Source organism: Lissotriton helveticus, chromosome 1_1 (assembly GCF_964261635.1).
Source record: "Lissotriton helveticus chromosome 1_1, aLisHel1.1, whole genome shotgun sequence".
Taxonomy (NCBI): domain Eukaryota; kingdom Metazoa; phylum Chordata; class Amphibia; order Caudata; family Salamandridae; genus Lissotriton; species Lissotriton helveticus.
This window is the reverse complement of record NC_136057.1, coordinates 415426170-415449240: the sequence shown is the minus strand read 5'-3', so window position 1 is coordinate 415449240 and position 23071 is coordinate 415426170. Positions and strand designations below refer to the sequence as shown.

General features: G+C 44.0%; 1 protein-coding gene across 2 annotated transcripts in view; it reads left to right on the top strand.

Moving 5' to 3' along the window:
* Positions 1 to 22766, top strand: part of LOC144769720 (poly(3-hydroxybutyrate) depolymerase-like) — a 267294-nt gene extending 244528 nt beyond the window's left edge. The window contains exons 10-11 of one of the 2 annotated variants that reach the window (XM_078653903.1): positions 19533 to 19558; positions 22449 to 22766. In XM_078653903.1, coding sequence (XP_078510029.1) covers positions 19533 to 19558; positions 22449 to 22516 — 94 coding nt within the window. In that variant the 3' untranslated portion in view covers positions 22517 to 22766. The remainder of the gene's footprint in view (positions 1 to 19532; positions 19559 to 22448) is intronic. The other variant, XM_078653908.1, reaches the window with a different exon arrangement.
* The last annotated feature ends 305 nt before the right edge of the window (positions 22767 to 23071 follow it).

Genomic DNA, 23071 nt, shown 5'->3' with positions numbered 1-23071 from the left:
TAAATTTAGTTACTCCATCCGCATCTCTCCCATCCCAGCTCCGAGATCTACGTTTAGGCTCCGGTGAGTTATGCGGAGTCTTCCCATGCTCCCACCTCTCTAGATCCCAGGCTTTTCCATCCTCTCGGGGTGGATGGTGAAATACTCCATTGCTTCTCACATTCCCACCTTCCCCGTTCTGCCTGTCTCTCTGGATGTATAGTAAGGCATTGCATTACTCCCCCTTTCCTCACTATTTCCCTGTGATTCTTGATTATTCGAGGCATGGCGGGACCTATCACTGTTCTCCTTTCTCCAATGTTGGACGTCTTCTCCGAGTACATGATGAAGGCACCTAAACCTATTCTGAAAAACATGTACCATTTGGTCTCCACCTTTCTCCCAGAGACGGGACATCTCCTCACACTCTACACTCCTACTATTTTGCTCCTGCTGTTCCCTCTCATCCGTAGGACGTGTAACTCCTCTATTCTCCTGACTTTGGCCTTCCCGCCCCTGACTGCTTTCGCTGGCCCCACAATGAGATACAGTCCCGTTACCTCTGCTTTCCCATTCCGGTTCTGTTCTTGACCTGTTACTCGGGGTTACTGCGGACCCATCCCATTCCCTCAAATCAGCTCTTAATTCTGTATAAGACTTTGGCCGCGGTCCCCTTAGGTCCATCGGTCCTCTCTGACCTCCCTGTCCTGTGTTGGGACCTACAGTTGTATCTAATGGGGTGTTCCACGTTACCGAACCTGGCAATTGCTTCCATGCATTTGTCACGTTATTCCTCCTTTCCATCTCGATCCTTTCTCTATCCAATTGCCTCTGTTCTTCCTCTCTATCTCTCTCAGGGTTATAGATCGATACTATAGGTACTATGGTAACAGGCACTTGAAGAGCGTCTGGAAATCCAAAAGACTCAACCCTTTCGGTGGTTGGCGTTTTCTGCACCACAAACCTTCCCACTACACTCTGTACTGTACTAGGTTGAGGTGTCTCCCCACCTTTGATAGGTGTCCATTCCGATATAGGGAGTGGTGTATACCCCTCTATGGCATTCCCATCTTCCCTTGCGAGCCCTCTATCTTCAATTTCCTCAACTCTCGGAGGTGGTCTGTCTATCAATAATCTATTTATCACATTGTCCTCCGACTCGCTCTCCTCATCCTCTTCCATGAGGTTCCTCCCACCTACCACCTCCCTCATTGGATACAACTTCTCTACCTCAATAGCCTGTACCCTCCATCTCTTTGCCTCCTCGTCCCATTTGGAATCTCGCACTGCTCTTACCGATCGCGTCAATCTTTGTTGACGCCTGTCCAAATTTCTATCGTGTGCCGCCCTAATCCATGCATTAAGGGCCTCAAACTGGGTAGGTCTAGGTGAGGGTTTCAATGAGGACATGGTTGCTTTTAGCCGATGTAACACCTCTAGCTTAAACGTTCCGTACTTTGGGAACTACATTTCCTCATTTCCTTCCGTAAGCTTATTCCAAGCCCCAATCCATAATATCGTATGCAGCCCCACATTCGTTGCCATATAATGAGCTGGTGTACCCTCCGGCGGTGCCTCTTCCCCGTAATAATGTTCACTTCTTTTTCTTTTAAAAATCCCTTTCAAACACTTAAAACACTTCATGATTTCTCTTTTCTCCGCGTTTGTTTACTTCCTAATGACAATCTACCAATCGCCGCGCTGTTCCCGCTAACTGGCCTATCCGATCGCGACTTTTCACTGACGTCGCACCAGCCGCCCAATCGCGTCGCGGCTCTTGCCGACGTCACACCAACAGTCCTATCACGTCGCGGCTCTTCACTCGCCACCCTATCTCAGCGCGGCTCTTTCTGACGTCACTCGTCCCCCTTTGCAGCAGTTCCCCTCCTTTTTCAGCTCGTCTCCTCGGTCATGCATGCGTCCCATTCATACTCTGAAAAATGATTACTTCCGTCCAAGCAATCACCTTTCTTGACTGTACGCCCACAGTCTTTTCTGTAGTTGTCACCTTAACTTGACGAAATGTCTTTCCGTTTACGTCCAGACAATCGCCTTCTCTGATAGGTTGCTTACACACAGTAACTTTCGACCAGCGTCCGTTACTCATACACTCACTCTTACACTCCCCCTATCTCGGTCCCACGGCGGTCAATGGTACCTCATGACTTCCGTACTATGGTCGACAACTACTCTGGATGTTCGATACACCCAAAACCACTTAAGCTCTGGCCTGAACTTAAGATTTGCCAGTTCACCCGTTTACCAGGTAACCGGTTCACCAGGTTGCGCGCGCTCACAACCATCTCTCATTCACACTACAGGCATTCAACTCCGCAAGACATTACGATACAAATACAACACAAAACACCGCAATCTGTTCACGCATGACCCTTGTTATACTCACTCTCCTCCGATACTGCTGCTTTTCTCGCACCGTCTGCACCTTCGGCGCACGATTCTTCCGCTGCTCGTCTCTCGATGTCTAGGGGCCTTGGGGTAAACTAACCTCTCTAGATTACCTTCCTCAAGAAGATAACCATCCTAACTGCTACCAACTGTTAACGCGGGATTACTGATTACTAGTTACCTTACCAGATCCCAAACCAAGTCGACTGGATCGTTGGTACCTGTCATTGAGTAAAAGGCAATCTAACAATAAGTCAATCAATTAAGAACTTACACCACTCTAAATGACCACTGACCAGGATTAAGTTTTGAAACTTTAATATAAAACCAAAGATAACTGAAGATACAAACTTCTTAAGATGAGATTCAAAAGGTAAACTGGTATCACTATGAACATAAATTCTTTGAATAATCTGAGTCTACAAAACAGAATAATGAGAACAAGTTCAAAGATCATTAGGTTTGCAAGGATCGATATGAGTTGCAACCTAAGAGTCATTACAGAAAAGAAAATCCAAGTTAGTCTGTCCCTACACTAGACTAAGTGACATCCCTTCTTAACAAGATCTTTACCCCAAAAAGGTGTCAGCCGTGGTGACTTCCTAAGAAGATCACGCACTTCTCTTTGTCTCTTCTGTGATAATGGGTCTCTCCTGATCAGCCTATCTGCCTACCCATCCGCTTCCTTAGGCTCCCAAAATCATCTGCTCTGCTCTCCTCCCGGGTCGCTTTCCCTAATACAAAATCACATTTCCGATAGGAACGCCCCTTGGGACGCCCCTCACGTGGTACATCTTTGCGCGGTAAACTCCATGATGGTACTCTTCAAGACCCTCGTTAAAGTTGACCTTGGTTCCCAGGCTTCTTCTCCAGTGGGCCGATACCCCCTGAAATTCCTGAAGACTCCTACAGGCCTGCGCCAAGCGCCACTGAACAAAGCTCCATTCATTTCGACTGATTAGGACCCCTCGCACCTGCATACAGGCCATCGTACAGTGGGCCTCAAATTCCAGGCTCCCCCATATCTATAGGTCGTAAAGCATATGGAAAGCACAGTACTTGGCGCCTCTCGACTTCTTCTCTAACAAGCACATTTCAGATCAAAGGAACATCATTATCAGTTCGAGCCTACTTGATTTACATGAAGCGGGTCCCTGCACTCTGAAAACATTTGACTTGATTTAAACAGCCTTCTTAACTAACATACGTTTCTTAAAGTACACATCTATAAAGCATATATTTCAAAACTAAATTCGATAATACATTTTGGAAGAACCATGTTAACCCCACCTCACATTATTTTAGCAGCAGGTTTAGATTTTCTGTGAATTGCCATGAGGCCTACACAATTGAACTGGTTTGCAAGGTTCCACTTAACTCTTACATGATTCCTTTAACATGAGAACGTGAGGTTTTCATATTCATTCCAACATTTCTACATTAGTCTCACACTGTTATGATTATTGTTACCCTACTTGAACACTCTATACATTTCACTACTAAATATAAGACACTCTGGTGCAAGGCATATGTTAACTAACTACGTGCTTGTGAATATGGTGCACTTATACATTTTTTCTCAGACTAGTGCTCTCTCATATTTATTGACAAAAGAAAAATATATCCTAAAAGAGTGAAGATTAGGGGAAGCAACTGTCTGTTAGTGGATGAGAGGCACGAGGTGGAAACAAGACTACACATGAACGGTATTTAACTTCTCCCACATTTGATAGCACTGCCTGCAGATTTTTGAGCAAATGCTGAAAATATCTGGACCTATACACATTGTCTGGGAGAAAGGTTTTGCGTGCGTGCCCTGCTAACCTCCTCAAGATCACTGGCATACCTTGGAAGTTAGGGAGATTTTTGGTTTTGCTGGAGCAGATCTGCTTCCCCCGCTCTATGCGGATCAGCATATGGTGTGCCGCACAGAGCAACCCACAAACTTCCACTGACACTTTTTATGGCTGAAGTGAAAGGCACTCACACAGCAAGGAAAGGAACTGCAGTATGGACACTCCCTGGCCCAGTTATCCCAGAGTGCACCTTAGACATTCCTGTAACAGCTGAATCTGCTTTTCGCCCACCTGCAGCAGGTTAAATGTGGTGTTAGCAAAAGGGAAGGATGTTGTGTAATAAACTGAGGGCATTGGAAGGTCTCTTAAACTCCCAGGTAAAGCCAATTCACGTGATTGGGTTTTCTGAGTGCTTTGTCAAGCATCTCCCGGCACAGAGTGAAAGGTGGAGACTCCCACAGAGAGGTCCATAAGCAGCACAGAGAAGTCCTAGAAGTGTGCAAAAGTGACCCTATGCAACTGTGAGCAGCTTATGCACACGGATTCCAGCACCCTGCATCAAGGGTCCCTGTGCCTACATTGTGTAATGTAATTATGAAAAACACAAAACGGGGGTCCTGAGGAGATTTAGGGCCAGATGTAGGTCGGCAAATACCGGTCGGTAACCTGCCGATTTCGGCCGTTACCGACCGGTATTTGCAAATGGAGATGTAGGGGCCTGAAAATGTACAGATTCGGTATATTTACCGAATCGGTAAAGTTACCGATTCGGTAAAATACCGATTCTGTAAATTTACCGAATCGGTAAATCAATATGTAGGTGGCACTGAAAACAGTGCCACAGGCCCTTACCGATTCGTTATTTACCATGTAATACTATTGCATGGTAAATAACGAATACCTGTGTACATGCACATCTGTGCATGTACACCTGTGCCATGTGACACACATACATGCCCTTAGGGCCCTTAGGGCATGTATGTGTGTCACATGGCACACAAGCCACAAACAGGGGTGCAACAGGGTGTCAAAGTGACACCCTGTCCCCCTTGGCAATTCGGTAATTTTACCGATTCTGTAATTACCGAATCGGTATTTGCCTTTGAATCCTATGGGCTTCAAGGCCCATAGGAATCAATGACAAATACCGATTCTGTAATTACAGAATCGGTAAATACTGAATCCGACCGATTCGGTATTTTTTACCGAAAAATTACCTACATTAGATTTACCGATTCATGAATACCGAATCGGTAAAATTCGGTATTTATGAATCGGTAAATCTAATTTACCTACATCGGGCCCCAAATCCCTTGCGTGCCGCCGTCGGTCATTGGCCAACGGGAGCACTAACTCGCTAGTGCTGCTGTCGGCCAACGGCCGACGCAGCCCCGCCCACCTAATAGAACGCCCGCACCACGGCGGGAAAACCGCTGTGGTTAAGGCGTTAAGGACTAGCGAGGGTAAGCTCCCCAATCTATGACTATGAAACACGCAAAAAGGTCTCGGGTCCGGGGTCGCACAAGGCGAGTAGTGTGTGGAGCCATGACACTTGTATCGGTCAACACCCGAAACATGTCGATCACTTTCTAGTGCCACAGCCTCTAATGCCAGCAGTTGCACTACTCACTATTTGCTTTTAGCCCTAGCAAGAGGTAGCAATAATAAACTTTGTTAGGCTAACCTCGTAGCTAGTTTTATTCACTGTCTATATGGCACTGCACCACCTCCACCACACACTACGCTCACATTGGGTTTTATGACCACTCCTCATATCAAAAAACATCACTGAGCTCCCCCCTCGCAGCGAGGAGGTCGTAGCCCGCGTCACGAACCTAGGAGGTATCCCAATGATGAAGCATGACACCTCTGGTGTGTGAGGGAAACGGTCCTGAAAAGGGACTCCCCTTCCTCGTCCTAGCATAGTCTGCTCCACACACTACTCCCCTTGTGCGACCCCGGACCCGAGGTCTTTTTGTGTGTTTCATAATGTAACTGATGTTCATGCAAAGTGCTCAAATAACTCTGGGGAGAGTTTGCATTAGATGAAACTGCAAAACAAAAAAAATCAGGTTCATGAATAACTGAGATATCGGAAACTCAGTGCCCCCTTTTCACATTCTTTAGGGTTGGGGAGGGAGGAGGGGTCATTTTGAATCACGACACAGCCCTTGCTCCCATGAACATTGTTCCCACATAGTTGAGTGCCGCCAACAGGCCCCTGACACTACCCATAGGTCGCTCTGGACTTACTATTCAACCTCACCTTGTACTGGATATCAGGCTCCGAGTTTGGCACGAGATGGGTGCTGCGGCCGACAAGCTGCCGACGGGTGAGGCAGACGGAAGGGCCTGGAGCAAAGTCCCACGAGGCCGGCATGGTGCATGGTCAGACTGGAGTAGAACTGATTCCTCTGTGGGGCAGAGGCTGGACTCTGTTGGAGAAAACAAACAAGGGGGAGGGTGGGGCTGTGAGTGTAGAGGCAACACAGGGACGGGTGGGGGGGGGGTGAATTTTATACAGAGCCGTCTTTCTTTCCAGTTTTGTATGCTCCTGAATGTAATATTCTTTTGATTAAACACCAACGGACACTTGTCAATTTCACAAAAGTAGACGTTGCTTTCTTAAGTCTTTGTTGTAAATGTACTTTTACTAGAGGAGTGGGGCTTATTAACTCTTCCTAGTCATGGCACTCAACATCAGGTGTAGTGAATACTCTTTATTTTGGAATTAAATCATCCAGGAAGAAGAAAAATAAGACCCCCCTCCTCCCCCGGATAGATCTAGGGTATAACATATTTTTAAAAACATTCCAGAACTTTCAGGTATTTAGTTAGTAAGCCCCAAAAAAAACCAGGGTTCAGTAAAGATGCAAACAAGGACTTAAATAAGGTAGTGTTTTATTTAGCATTAATCTGTGACGCTGTACAATCAGAACTGCCTCCTGTAGCATAGACCCTATCTATTTTTTTCACATGTCCCCTTAAGCCCTTGGTGGCTTGGCGATGTTTGCATAAAATATGGGAGCAAAAATGATGTGTGGACAAAATATTGTGTCAAGAATATCGTGAAGGTGAGTTTCTATGGGTAAGCAAACTTTAACTTTACTTAATTCCATATATATGCACCTTGACCATATATATATCTTCAAGGTACGTAGATGTGGAATTGAAAATAGTAAATTTATACTTAAATCATTACGCTTACCTTCTCAGTACTCAGTATTTTGAGCCTCGATATTTTTGACATGATATTCTGTGCTCACGATATTTGCTTCCTTGGTACTATGTCAGACGACCGGCTTGGTATTAGCTTTTTACTCAAGACTGGTACGCAACCAAGTATCATTTAATTTGAGGAAAGCCACAGGTGGTAATAATATAAGATGCACCCACTTCCAGGGTGAATGATTTGATGTGCCTTTAAGAATGGTTATTCAGAATTGACAGTGGCGACTGCTTGTATTTGAAAGTGGAGGGGCGATCGGGCAAATATTTCAACCCACTTTCAGGAACTGGTAGAAACCAGGAATGTCATTAGGCGCACCCCAAAGTTCTCAATCATGGACCGTTATAAGCCATGTTTATAATGGGCCACATGGAAGAATGACCCCCAGAGTTTTAGCAGCCAGCACCCACCATGGGGAAAGACAAAATATCATGGGGGCACAAGGTGTGCTGGGGCTCATTGCTAAATTTACAAAACCTACAACAATCCTGGATAAGGAGCTCCCCATATCCCTTCTGATCAATGAACCATCATCCTGCAAGCCATTTAAGACTCATGCTCCTCCGTGGAGGGGAAAATCAGAAAGTTTCAAGCAAATGTCTCACTCATACTCCAAGACGCAGCTAGAGTCATGAAGACAGAATGGATATCAGAGATCGAATGTTCCTTGAAGACTCTGCAAACCACACTCTCAGGTCTCAAAAAACTGGTACACCAGCTGAGATGCAAGATAAGGATGTAGAGGGCCACACCCCCCTCAACAGTATCAGGATTGTGGGAATATCGAAGGGGTTAAGGGAGCCTCTGCCACACGGTTCATAGCAGAGTGGCTTAAGACACGGGTGCACAAAAATGACATTTCTGTTTGCTTCACGATTGAAAGAGCCCATGGATCACTGACCCTGAAACCCCCTTTGGGGACAACCCATGCCCCAACATTACTCGGGTCTTCAACTTCACAGATAAACAAGTGATACTCAGTGCCTCTCAGAACTAGATGCACTGCTGTGCAACTAAGCATAAGTCATGATATTTCCAGATTACTCTTGTATGGTTCAACAACTAAGACACACGTTCCTGGAGGTAAAACAAAAACTGAGGGCTCTGCAGTTATAATACATGTTGCTTTTTCCGGCTCACCTTAAAATAAGCTTCAAAAGCAGCACCTAGAATCAGTGAAGCGGGGGGCAATCCTATGGGTGGCCAAACGGTCCAGGGCAGACATCGTCCTCCTTTAGGTGACACGTCTAGTGGGCACCAGGTGCCTCTTCCTGTCCCTGATGGGGTAGTCATAAGTGCTCTACACAGACTTTGTGAGATTGATAAACCAAAGTATGCCATTAAAGGTGACTCTGATATTGCAAGATAGAGGGAGTCTGGATGTGGCATTGCCTGCCACCTCGAGGGTCGACCCTTAAAAATACTTAGGGCCATATTATCAAGAACAACGATAATATTATCGCCGATTTAGCAGCAGGAAACTGCCAATAAAGCAGCAATAAGGAGCTTGATAATATGCCCTTGAGAATTCCAATAGAAGCCCAGTTTGATGTCCTTCACACCAGAACCTGGGCTTCTATTGGAATTAGCATGGGCATATTATCAAGCCCCTTATCGCAACTTTATCGGCAGTTTCCTGCCGCTAAATCAGCAATAATTTTATCGCCGTTCTTGATAGTAAGGCCCTAAGTGTATACACCCCCTGCACCCCTTAATGTCGACTTCCTCCGCACACTAGGGGCGCTGATTGAGTAATTCCCACTGGGACACAGGGTAGTGAAAATGAGTCTTGACTGGTCCACTGAGGGGAGTAGAGTAACAGCCTATCAGACAGCCTATCTGCTGGGGACTTGGGACTACTGACAGACAATGATTTGAGGGAGGCACTCACCTCTCCCAGGAAGACAGCCATAGCTTCTCAATTTCGGCTGATCCAACTCAAATATCTACATAAAGAATATTTCATGTGGGAGGGGCTGTGGAAAATGGTGATGATAGCAACACCAAAATGCCTGAGATGCAGCATTCAAAATGGGAAGTTTCGGCACATAGTATGGGCCTTTAAGGGGTTCTTGCCCTTCTGGGAGGGAATGTTTGCATGTCAGGGACAGATACTGGAGTGGAGACTACCCAGAGCTTCTAAATTCACCCTATTACACGTCATCACAGACACAGACAGTAACAGGTACTAGCAGTCCCTGATGTAGCTGGGGCTAACTATAGCTAAGTGGGACATTGTCAAGGCCTGGAAGACTGAAGCTCGCCGAGGTATAGAGGATGGATGAAAGTCGGTCCTAGACAGCTGCGTGGGCCGAGAAATTCCCATATATGCTGCCTGGGAATGTCCACAGACACATTATAAAATTTGGGCCGACTGTGCCCGCTACAGGGGGATTCCTTTAGAGAGACGAGATGCTTCTGTTCCCTCGCTTGATGAGGAAATTCAGACCTTTGGCGCATTACACACAACTTGAGGATGAGAGGCGGGGATGGTGGAGTTAGTTGAAACATTTATATGAACACTTGGATCCATAATTGGGCTGTTCCTCGCCACGGGGAAAACTGTTGTTTATTGTAAGGGCATGCTCCTGCAACATTGCGTTCCGTTGTTGAAATGTGTATCTCTTTTTAATCTAATAAAGGGTGACATTAAAAAAAGGAATAAATATGATGAGCTAATTGAAGTCATAACCTTCAGGAATGCTAAAGCCTATTGGAGGCTGGTAAATAGCACATTCACCTTCAGTCAGAATCTGTTGACCGTAGAATGCACAATTGTTGGTACTGCCTTGATCAGCTATTGGTCCTCCCTTTTTGGCATTAATGTTGGCAGGATACATCTTAAGGTTTTTCTATGGACCTGATGAAGAGCTATCTAAGGGAGCAAAGATCAATTTTGGTAGTAATAACTGCTATGAAACTATCTCTTGCAGCAGATCTGGGCAATAGCCCTGCAGTTCTTCTGCGCAGAAAGCCAAGTGGTGGTCCTCAGTTTTTGGAGAGCAATTATGAAGAAACACCTCAAGAAATACCTCAAGGAACAGTCATTACGCATGGTTATATTGCAAGATATATTGCAACTCCTGAACAAAGGAGATTACTTGTCATCCGAGGACCTTCAAGACGCATATTTCCATATCCCCATCCATCTAAAACACAGGAAATTTCTAAGGTTCACAGTAGCCGGCAACCACTATCAGTTAAGGGTGCTACCCTTCGGTCTCAAATTGCCCCCTGCATTTTTATTATTATTATTATTATTATTATGTTTCTTATATAGCGCCTGAATCGACCCCCGAAGGGGTATCTCCGCGCTTGCCTTGGGAACCCGTCCTGGCTTTTCCCTGTGAGATAGCCCCTACAGGGCATCCCCAAGGTGAAAGCCAGGCATCCCGCCGCAGGGGGGCCGTTGTGGAGATTAAGCAAGCTTAATGCCCAGAGTTGCAGAGTGTGAACCCATGATTAGGTCAGGCACCGAAGCGAGAATTATCGAGTCCATGGACATTTGAGCTCAAGACCCTGCCGCGTCGGGAATTGAACCCTGGTCCCAGGTCTGACCTCTGCTTCAGGGTCTGCCTGCTCTAACCAGTGAGCCACACTTCTTCTTATTTCCATATCCCCATCCATCTAAAACACAGGAAATTTCTAAGGTTCACAGTAGCCGGCAACCACTATCAGTTAAGGGTGCTACCCTTCGGTCTCAAATTGCCCCCTGCATTTTTATGAAGTGCTTAGCACCTGTAGTAGCCTTCCTCAGGCAACAAAGATAAATATTTGGTCAAGGCTCCTTCCAACCATCTCTAGTAGGTATGATGCCCTCCTGCATCCAACTAGTTCCATACTGTCATCTACAAATGCATTTGCTTCAAGAAGCATTAGACATTCTATTGGTGCAAGCTAGAGGTACCTATGACGGCTCATCCAGGTCACCGAGGCAGAGGTCAAATCACTCACCGGCTGGACACAACCTGCACATTTATCAATCAATCAATCAGGATTTATAAAGTGCGGCTAATCACCAGATAGGGTATCCAGGTGCTTGCAGGTCCCGGAAGCTTATTTGAACAGCCAGGTCTTGGGGGCCATTTCAAATTCTGGAAGTCAGGTGATGGTGTTGAGGTGCTTGGGGAGTCTTTGCTGTGATGTAGGAGAAGGAGCATCCTCCACTTTTTTTCCAGTCGATGTAGGAGTATGGGGAAGTGAAAGGGAGGCAGAGCATAGTCTTCTCAACGGTTGGTGGAAGTTCAGGCGGTGGTTAATGTAGGCAGGTCCTTTGTTGTGTATAACCCTTGTGTGTGGGTCAACAGCTTGAATTGGCATCTCTTCTGTATGGGGATCCAGTGGAGTTGTCTGAGATGGGGTGTAACGTGGATTCGTCTAGGAAGGCCGAGAATGAGTTTGACTGCGGCGTTCTGTATTGTCTGAAGTCTCTGTAGAATGTGTGCGGTGATTCCTATGTACAGGGTGTTGCAGTAGTCCAGTCAGCTGGTGATAAGGGCTTGTGTCACAGTGCTTCTCGTGTATAGAGGTAACCACTTGAAAATCTTACGGAGCATGTGCAGAGTGAGGAAGCAGGTGGAGGAGATGACGTTGATCTGTGTAATTTCATGTTGAGCTTGTTGTCAATGATGATTCTGAGGTTTCTGGTGTGGTTGAAGGGAATGAGTGTGGGTTGTAAGTCTGATGGCCACCAGGAGTCGTTCCCTGTGTTGCTGTTGTTGCCACAATGACATTTGTCATGCATCTGGTTGAATTTGGTTCTGGTGGTGGTGGGGTCATCGGTGAGTGAAAGGATGAGTTGAGTGTCGTCTGTGTAGGAAAATATGTAGAGACCATGGGATCTGATGATGAGTTGAAGAGCTTGGGGCAGAGGGATGAGCCATTGGGGACACCGCAGGGTATCTCCTTCAGTTCAGCGGTGAAAGGTGGGAGGTAGATCCTCTGGGTTCTACCAGTGAGGAAGGAGGTGATCCATCTGAACGTGTCCCTTTCCATGCCGATGTGGTGGAGTCTTCAAATCAGTGTAGGCTGGTTTATGGTGTTGAAAGCTGCTAAGAGGTCGAGGAGGATCAAAGCAGCAGTTTTTCCTCAGTTGGGGAGGGTTCAGATGTTTTTGATGGCTGCGATCAGGGCGATTTTGGAACTATGATTGCTGTGAAAGTCGGATTGGGAGGCAATGAGTGCTGGTTCTGTTTCAGATAGATAAATATTTACAACCCAGCGCCATGGCAGCACAATCGTTCATTAAGGACACCACAAACTTTTTAACAAGATTAAGAGAAATCAACATTGTGGGCGGTCCACCTATAACATTAGCAACTATAGACGTAAAATCTTTATATACGTCAATACCCCACAACTTGGGTTTAGAGGCTGTCGAAAAAGCACTATTGGAAAGTGAATATGATACGGAAATGCAATTATTTTTATTGGAATTGGCACAATTCATTCTCATGCATAGCTATTTCAACTACAAAGGAAAATGGTTCCTCCAGAAGAGTGGAACGTCCATGGGAAATCCAGCAGCTCCCACGTATGCAAATATCTTCATGAAAAACTTTGAAGAAACACACATTCTACAAAAAACCTCATGGAAAACTCATCTCCGTCTATACATTAGGTTTATCGACGATATCTTCATCGCATGGGAAGGTACGACAGAAACATTGGCAGAACAGATTGAAGCATTGAATGATATTGATGAAAGAATTCAGTTTTCATGGGAAATCAGCACAGAGAAGATTCACTTCTTGGATGTAGAAGTGCAAAACACCCCAACGGGTTTCAAAACCAACATATATCGAAAAGAAACAGACAGAAACAATACTCTACAATTCGATAGCTTTCACCCTCCGTCACTCAAAAAACATCTACCATTTTCTCAATTAATGAGGGTTAAAAGGATAGTCTCGGAAACAGAACAATTGGAAATTCAATCAGAGTCGATGATGGAAAGATTTAAAAACAGAGGATATCCAGATTCAGTGTTAAGTCAAGCAAAAGAAAGGATTGCAGAAAAAAACAGAGAAGAACTATTTACACCCGATACACACGGGAAGATCAACGCATTACTTGCGTGAGCAAGTTTTCTACTATGAGTTATCATTTTAAGAAAATTATCAAAAAACATTGGGTACTACTAGCCACAGAACCAGATTTCAAAGGGCAATTCAGCCAAGAACCACTTTTCGCATATACAAGGTCTAAAAATATTGGCGAACTACTTAAGCCTCAAATCAAAAAAGGACCACCCACTAAATACAAGGGAACAATTCCCTGTTTAAACAGCCATAACTGTGGAAATATCATGAAAGGCGAACACATTCGCCATGCACAAAGCGGCAAGATGATAAAACTCAAAGTAAATGGAACATGTGACTCCACAAACATCATTTATCTTCTAAGTTGCCCTTGCAACAAGCAATATGTGGGACAAACAGAAAGGAAACTAAAAATAAGGCTCAACGAGCATAAAAGCAACATTAGAACCCAAATGACAAAATCAACGGTTGCAATGCACTTCGTGGAGGCACAACATCAAATAGATGATTTGAAAGCCTGTATCTTGGAACTAGTGGACAGAGTATCAGGAAGAGACAACAGGAAAACTTTGATTAAAAGAGAAAATCATTGGATTTATTTTCTACAAACCATGAAACCCAAAGGGTTAAATGATAGGATTGAACTTGCTTGTTATTTATGAATAGAACTGTATTTGTGAATATAATATCTGATATGTGTAAAGCGTGGCATAGCTGGAACATAGTGAAATTTCGCATTTATAGCACACTGTGCCTTTAAGAGCAGGATGATCGCATAGAAAGTCTTGACCCTTTTTAAACACATGAATAATGTGCTTGCGTAACGAACTCAGCTCCCAGCATGCTTAGAGGGCAGTAACGATCCAAGAACGCCGACACGGTAAGCGTTTCCCACCACGGAGGGTTTATCACAGTATAAAGAAAGCGGTCGGCGCAGGTATTAAGCCAGTTACGTTAATGAGATAGCTAGACCAATGTTGTAAAGTACTGGTAAAACGCACCGCGAGGGAGTCTCCGAAACGGCGTTTGGTAAACATGGTCTGTTTTTGAATAATAGACACTAACCAAAGGGGAGTATGACAACATGACATATGCGAACTAAAGGAAGACGCAGGTTAAAAGCACGTATTCTTGGTAGATTGTGATCTATGAGTTAAACATTAGAAAAGTATCAGTAACACCGACATGCATTATAAGTTTTTTACGGTGGCAGGAGAATATATGAATAATAAAATGTATTATTGTTTTCTTGATAGATTAATCCCTTGACAAAGGCGAGATTCGCCGAAATGCATTGGGAATAAGGAAACATTTGTAGCTTTGGATCGTAAAAGCAATGTTTTTTTGAAATGCAACAATGGATACACAAAAAGATGTGAATGCAACATCTAAAGGAAAGATGGAGTTATTTGAATAAAAATTCGACATTCAACTAAATGACTCGAGATATCTTTGTAAAATAATTTGTATGGAACTATAGCTGGTCAATCAGAATATCCTGATGCCCTAGGGGACAGAGCTAACACGTATGTTCTGCAGACCAGGATTATCATTTCAATCACTCTAGAGTAGAGGGTGATACCTAGGAGCACGGAAACAATAATCAACCAACATTAAACCTCAGCGGTGCACACCCCGGCAACATAACTGTATCTGTTTCAGGTGTGTCATGAGTTGATTGTTGTGATCTTTTCCAGTACATTCGCTGAGAATGGGAGCAGGGAGATTGACCAGTAGTTTTTGAGTTTGCTGGGTCAGCGGAGGATTTTTTTAATAGTGGTCTGACTTTGGCGTGTTTCCAGACATCAGCAAATGTTGCAGTGGTGATAGAGGTGTTGAGTAGGGTGGTGAATCCCTGGCTAATCCTTTTGTTCCCGTAGATGAAAATGTGGTGCGTGCATTGGTCTATGGGAGCTCCTGAGTGGATGGATTTCATGGTGGAGGTGGGGTCCAGGATGGAGAGCATGTTCCAAGTGGTCAGTGTGGGGTTTGTATCAGTTACGGTGGGGGCATACCTGTAGAAGAAGTCCCTAGGTGTGGTTCAAAATTTCTGTATATGATTTTGATCTTGATGTGGAAGAAGAGGGCGAGGTTGCTGTACAACTCCTGTGAGGGTTTGATGGTGTTTTCGCTGGCAGCTGGGTTGGAGAATTCCTTAACAATGTTTAAATGTTCCTTGGTGTTGTTGGTGCTGGTTTTGATGCATGTGGCAAGGGCTGTCTTCTTTGTTGCCTTCAGCAGGCGGTGATAGAGATTGAGGGAGGTCTTGAAAAGTTGCCCTGTTGGAGGTGTTCTTGCTGGTGCGCCATCTCCTCGCCAACTGTTTGCTGTCTCATTTCGCTATTCTGAGTTCCTGGGTGTACCAGCTGGCCTTTTTGGAGGATTTTCACAGGATGTTGCTCTTGATGGGGACATTGCTGTCTGCGCAATTTGTGATCCAGGCTTTGAAATTTTTCACTCCCAGTTCGAGGTTGGTGGTGGTAGGGGGGTTTGAGGTGTTGAGGGCATTTGCCCAGTTAGTTTCTGAGATTTTGTTCCAATTCTAGTGAGGGATGTTGGTCATCTTGGAGGTGCTGGTTCAGGGGCTGGAGATGCTGAAGTGGACGATAGAGTGATCAGTCCTTGTGAGTTCTGTGACAAGACTGTATTTGACGCGGTTGCTGGAGGTGAAAATTGGGTCCAGCGTGTGTCCTGCAGTATGTGTAAGGTTGTGAACAATCTAGGTCAATACTAGACTGCTCATAATGTTGAGGAGTGTGCTGTATTTTTGTAATTGGGGTCATCGATGTGGAAATGTTGGTTGCAGAGGAAGATGTAGTACTTGGAGTCTAACACTAGGGTGTAATGAAGTCTGTAATGGTATTGCAGAAGCTGGAGTGCAGGCCCGGGGGAAGTTTTGCGAGGGTGTCTCTGATGGTTGTCTTGTTGTCCGTGTGGAGCTTGAAGTCGAGATGTTCCATGAGCGTGGTGGTGTTGTGGGTGGTACACTTTGTGGTCTCTTTGTGGATATTAGCTGTTTCTCCTCCCAGCTTGTTAGTGCGGCCCTGGTGAGTGATTTTATATCCATTGGGAATTGCTGTGGCAATGTCTGGGGCAGATTTGAAAACTTAATGACCATAGTAGACAATAGTGATGGTGTTTTGGATGAGCCCCTAAAGCGAGAAATGGTTGCCAGTTGGATTTCAATGGAGGCGTGAGTCAGACCCGATTGAGCATGGTGTGGAAGTTAAGGTGAGGAGGAGCTGGGATGTAAATCAGCTTTCTGGCACCATATGCAAAACCTTGTCCACTTTAGGCAATATGTTTTGTTAGTACTGTCTGCCCGTGCTCTGGCTAATATGCCCCTGCAATTTGATGGAATGTTCAATCAATCAATCAATCAATCAGGATTTATAAAGGCTAATCAACTGATAGGGTATCCAGGCACTTGCAAGCCCTGGAGGCCTATTCGAACAGCCAGGTCTTGAGGGTCATTCTGAATTCCAAGAAGTGAGGTAATGATCCGGAGGTGCATGAGGGGACTGTTCCAGGTCATTCTTGTGATGTGGAAGAAGAAGCGTCCTCCACTTCTGCTTCAGTAGATGCAGGGAGTATGGGCAAGTGAAAGGGAGCCGGAGCATAGTCTTCTCGATGGTTGGTGGAAGATCATTCATTCGTTAATGAAGGCAGGAGCCTTATGTGCATGGGTCAGCAGCTTGATTTGGCAGATCTTCTGTACAGGAGCCAGTGGAGTTTTGAGAGGACATCGGTCCTTCAGGGACTTTAGGGACATCAGCATTTAGCTACAAATGTGAAACGTATGAATTTGCGTGAAGTTGTATTATTGTAAAGAGATCTATTTACAAAAATACATTTTGGTTTTACTGAACTAGTTCATTATTTCCCACTTCATTATTCACTGCTCTACAGATGTTTCAACTGTAAAACGTAGGCATCTTTTTATATTGTCTGAATTGCCTATAGCTATAGCTACAGATTACTGGTACATTTGACAACCATAGATGAAGAAGAGTGTGCTGTAAGCAATGCAGACTACAAACAGGATATATTCCGTCAAACATTTGAACATATTCAGACTTGCACTGCTGAGAGAGAGAAGGGTTGTCCATGTGGGGATGGCTGGTTCCATGCCCTAGAGTTGCAGAGCTAGTCCTCCACTGAAGGAGGAGGGTGTGGGCTCAGACCGTTCATAATCATTTTTCCTTCAGAACAAGCCTCTCTTTAGTCCTTCGTGGTGCTCAAAATCCACAGGGATACAAGTAAATTTAATGAAGCTGTGCTTATGCTGGAAAATTACAACTTCCTACTGGTGTTTAATAATATGTGGCTGGATCCTTATCCAATATTGTGAATGAAGAAAGTCTATTCCACCTTAATTTCTATCATGACTACACTGATTAACTTCTTTTTCTTGGAAGGCACTGTCCCAAACATTTTAAACATGAGATTATCTCCCTACTACTACAGATGCACACATGTAGCCCACCTTTCTCCCTATTTCCAACGTACTATTCCTTAGCAAACCTCTGGAAAGAATAGTAACAAACCAAATGCACGATTGCATTTAACAAGCCAGTTGGTGCAAGAGCTCCAGTCTGGATTCTGACCTGCAGGCGAGAGAAGATCCTCATCACTCTTAATGAAGGCCACCATGTAGCCTTGATTCTCCTTGATTTCCCAGCATCTTATGATGCAGTTTATTTCAATATTTACAGTCAAGCTTGAGAGACTGGTATGGTTTTATTAGTACTTCCTGTAAATTGATCCAATCATTCCATTGTGATCTCACTTAATATGTATGTCTAGGTTAATCAGAATCCTTCATAGAGGGATAACTATATGGTTTCCCTGCCTCCCTCTCCCGAAAGCTCCTATCAAAGTGGACTTGGAAGATGTCTCATCTTCAGAAAGATAGACCTTTGCAAATGTGAATTACACAGACCAGACACAGAACCTGATTAGCAGACTTAAAACTCTAGAATCAAGCAACAAAGATGTGCTTCACTTCAGTGAGTCATAACCATTCTAAAACGATCCCGATTGATCTACCCTGACTTCCAGTGGATGCTGCAATTACGTTCACATTTCTATGCACTCTTCTAGAACAAAGCAACAGCTAACTTGCAAAAATTGGGCCAACATTATATCCTCTCTAGAAAATCTTAGGTTCAACATCCTCAATTCTGATTGCTATTGGGTGTAATTGCTCCAAACTCAGAGCTGAACCTAACTACCTAAAATGTGGAAACCCTCTGATAACTGAACTTTTCAAGATAGCATTGACCGAAATCTTCCCTGAGCCGCTATCACAAGCATGTGAGCCATATTATCATCATACCTAGCTGGACTCCAGCAGCCCAGCTTGTGTTATTGTTATTTGTCCTACAGTGCTTCAAATGTATTGTTAGATGACAAACAGAACCTTAAACACATCAAAAATTAACACAAGGTCCAGGATTAATGCTGCATGTGTATGCACACGTTGATGGCACTGAGTAACCTTCAATGCATTTGATCTGTGGGAGAGAAGGCAAACTATATCCCCTCCCTGAATAAGACCCCTAACAACAGCAATTTGCTGAAGTTATGGTAAGTGCATCTGCAAAAACTGTCATTGAGTGCCAGTCTAAGGAGTTCGTTGATTTGATGTAGCACTTTATGGACTCAAAATTAGTGAGAGGCTAGACTGCTCATAAGGCAAACATCAAACTGAAGGCCTATTTGAAGAGTCCTATGTCCGGGTCTCTGATCAATGCACACCGTGCGTAGAACAGAGAATTGTGCACACTTAAATTGCCTCATATATCATTAGGTATAAATGTACATATTATTGTGAGGTTAGCAACCCACCGTTGTAGGTGCACAAGCTACACATGTTCCCCTGCGATTTAATTTTCAGAAGGCTCAGATGATTCCACCTGCTCTTCTTTCTTCTCATTCTGATACTTTCATTATGCATCTTAATCTCAGACTCCATACTCTGTGACATGGTATTTCTTCATATTCGTTCGGTGATTTTATCTTATACAGGTACCATCTAGTGTTCATATTTCATGTTATTTCCCTTTTCTCTTCTCTTAGGTGGGGATACTCTAGCTATGCATATGGTAAGACCATTCAATTATGATAATATTTTAGAAGATAGCTCCCAAAGCACTAACCATATTGGTTTCTTATAGTACATTGGCTATCTTCCTGTGACTTGTTCCATACTCAAGGCAGTTGCAAGCCAACTTGAGTGTAACAACTCCCAAATCCTCACAATCTGTGTTGAAGCTGCAAGGTGGGTTTGACAGGGAAATTAATGGTCAGTAACAACACTCGATCTAGCAAGAAATCTGAAGCCATCATGGGACATTTCACTAATTCTGTAGCCATTTTCAATATCCCTCCCCTTCTGTCTGGACATGTTTTCATAGGCTTTAGAGTGAGGATGAGTGTGAGTGAGTAAATGTAAGCATGCATGAGTAAATGATAGTGTGTGTGGGTGAGTGTGTTAAGCTTATGAGTCCAGTGTACTGCAGAAAATTCTTGGTTTATAGCAGCACCCATTGCAAAAAGCTTGTGCTAGCATACTGGAGTTTCTAGGAATATGGGTACCCATTGCAAAATGCTCTTACGTCATGCTTTAGGTATTAGTTGGCATAGAAGGCACCCGTGACACAATCCTGCCCCTAGCACAATGGAGGTGATTATGGATATACGGGGGCACGCGTTTCACATTTTGAGAAAAATGTGGGTCAACTCTTAAGGGATGTCAGAGTTCATTGACATAGCACACTATAAAAGTACTTAAATATTTAATGTTTGCATTTATAGATTCTATTACTTTTGAGTGAATTTATATGAAAATGGTGCTTTAAAATGCACTACTTGGCCCTTTCCTCAAAACGTTCTCAGGAGGATAATACCCCTGTCGCCTGAACCCACCTAGAAGAAGTTGACCTCACTCAATTTGTGTGCTTGCTGGAATTCGTGGCAAGTAATACAGCCCAGCACTTTCAAAGATTACCAGTCACCACTTCACAACACATAGAGAATATTAAGTCCAAAATTGCTCAAATTATGAACTTACTTCAAGGCAAGTTCAGATTCAAGTAATACATGACAAGGCAACACAGAAATCCAAACAGTGACAATGCAAGCTAATTACTTATTGTGATTTAAATACTGAGCAAGGCTTTTCTAATTTGTATATATTGTCTTTCATCATTCTTTGCTGCTCTTGTTCCATTTGTATGCTTCAGCTTGACATAAGGTGGATGTAAATAGAGCTTACCACATTTAGAATAATGGTAAGCACTAATCAGCAGTGGGTATGAACTTTGTGACTATAAACAGTGCTAGAATATCCTGGCAAGGACATGCACTGTATTGATAAAACTATGGAACGTTGATGATGTTCCAGTGAAGTGACAGGTGATATTTATCTAGAAAGCTATTGAGGATTGTATCACTAAAGTTATGAAGTTTAATATACTTCTTGGCAATTGTTATCCACTATCCTGGGCATAGACATGATTATTACTAATTGTTCCCTACGTGTATATGAAGCAATTAGCAGTATATAACCGAATTGTAACTGCTTACTACATAAATGGTTGCAGGTCCCTGTTTTAGTCTTCCATCTGTGCTGCTTGAAAGAGGAAGTAATGAGGAGAAATAAAGGTATTTCCTCATTATGCCTCTGTCGGGTAGACACCCCATTTTGGTGCAAATCCAGGTTTACATATCATAGAAAATTTGAGTCTGCGTCAAAGTATATGGGTGGATGTATGGGAAAACCCATACTTCACCCATGTTACTCAAACTCAATGTAAAGTAATGCCAGGCAGCGCTATGCACTTTGTACTAAACCATGGACAGCCATGCAAAGTGGCAAAAATTATTTTGCATTGGGGCTGCGCCAGAATAGTCAAACAACCCTGATGCAAAATCATAGAAAACCTAGGCCCAGGTATCTGGACACCCATGGACAATTAGTCCATTGAGCTGCATCATGGCAGTCATGTGAAATTAAATAGTTGAATGTTGAAATTTTTGTCAGAAGAGAACAGTTTACGGGGCATATTTACGAGGGAGTGGCGGAGCGCGGCGTTAACCACCTTTGCTTAACGCTGCACTCCGCCACTTCCAAAACGCAGGGCTGCACAGTATTTACAAGGATATGGTGCAGCCCTGTGCTTCTCCCTGCGCTGGCGCTAATTTTAGCTGCCTAGTGCCAATGCAGACGCCCTTTCACCATTGTGCATGGGTGCCTGCGTTGTAGGGGATGATTGTTTTTGTGCAGGAAGGTATCCATTCCTGCACATAAACAATCTGAATCGGCATTTTGAATCTTCTATGTGTGCTGTTTCATGCGCCGCACATAGAAGTTGCAGAACAATCAATCAATGGTGTTTTGCTGTTTCTATGTGTGCTGCACAACCCAGCACACACGAAAATAGCAAAAATGAGGAGAAATGACACATTTCTCCTCATTGCGCCAGGGTAAGACCAGATTTTCCCTGGTCTTAATTTTGGCACTGCACCATATTTACGCCACCCTTGTAAATATGGGGCAGCATCAAAATCAATGGGTGCACACCCATTGTCCTCCCATTTCAAGCTAAGTATAGTCTGAAAGGGTGCCTTATTCACAAGGCAGTGTTAAGCCACGTTAAGTGGCTTAACGCTGCCTTATAAAGAAGGCTAAACCCCTATCGCTACCACAACGTCCTGAAAGGTGACGTTGTGGTGGCGATAGGGGCTTGTAAATATGCCCCTACGCTTTTTAAAATAAGGATCTAATGCGCCTCAAGTATTTTGGAGCAGCTTGTGCTGTGAAGTGCTGACTCTATGATTGTTTTGTGTTTACAGTATTTCAGAACCTTGACATTAGAAGATGCTTCCTCACTCCCAGGAATGCTCTCTTAAATGTTTCTTTTTAAATGTAGCTGCTAAGTTGGGATCAAACTTTTGATGCCACATTTAACTATAAAATGTGTTTTTTTATAGCTAATAGGAATGGTTTCCAGATGACCGGAGTCCATAGGATGATGAGCCGCGTGTTGGGTACTTTTTGATTGCACCCCGTGCAGCTCTTCTGTGGAGGATACCACCAGTGCAGGCATCAAAATCAGTCCATTAAATGTTGGAAAGGAGTATCTCCCCAGAAAAACAACTCAAAAGTAATTTCAGTTCAGATTTAAATCTTCACCAATCTGCTGTTTTCTACCACATTAACTAAACCTCGCAATTATTTCGTTGGCAATGTTTCATGGCTATTATTTCAAAGATTTGTCCTCCTAAATAAAATTTCAGAGCATCAAAGAACATTTCCTCTCTTCCCAAGTTCCCTGAGTTTTTCAATGAGGGATTGTTCACCAGGGATGTGTGGTATTGCCCATGTGGAATGCATTACTTAAGAAGACGACTTCTCTCTTCCTTTTACAAAATATGTAACCGCAATTTATAGCTGTTGTTTTGGCTCGTGCAGCCCCAAGAGTCTGCCAATAATGTGTGTCTGTGTGGGTGGTTGTTCTGTGCTGCCCTGCAGGATCCTGGCTTCCCCAGCCAATGCAGTTGAACAAGTAGCATTGAGACCGATATTATCCATTTCTGGGAAGAAATAGTAAGGC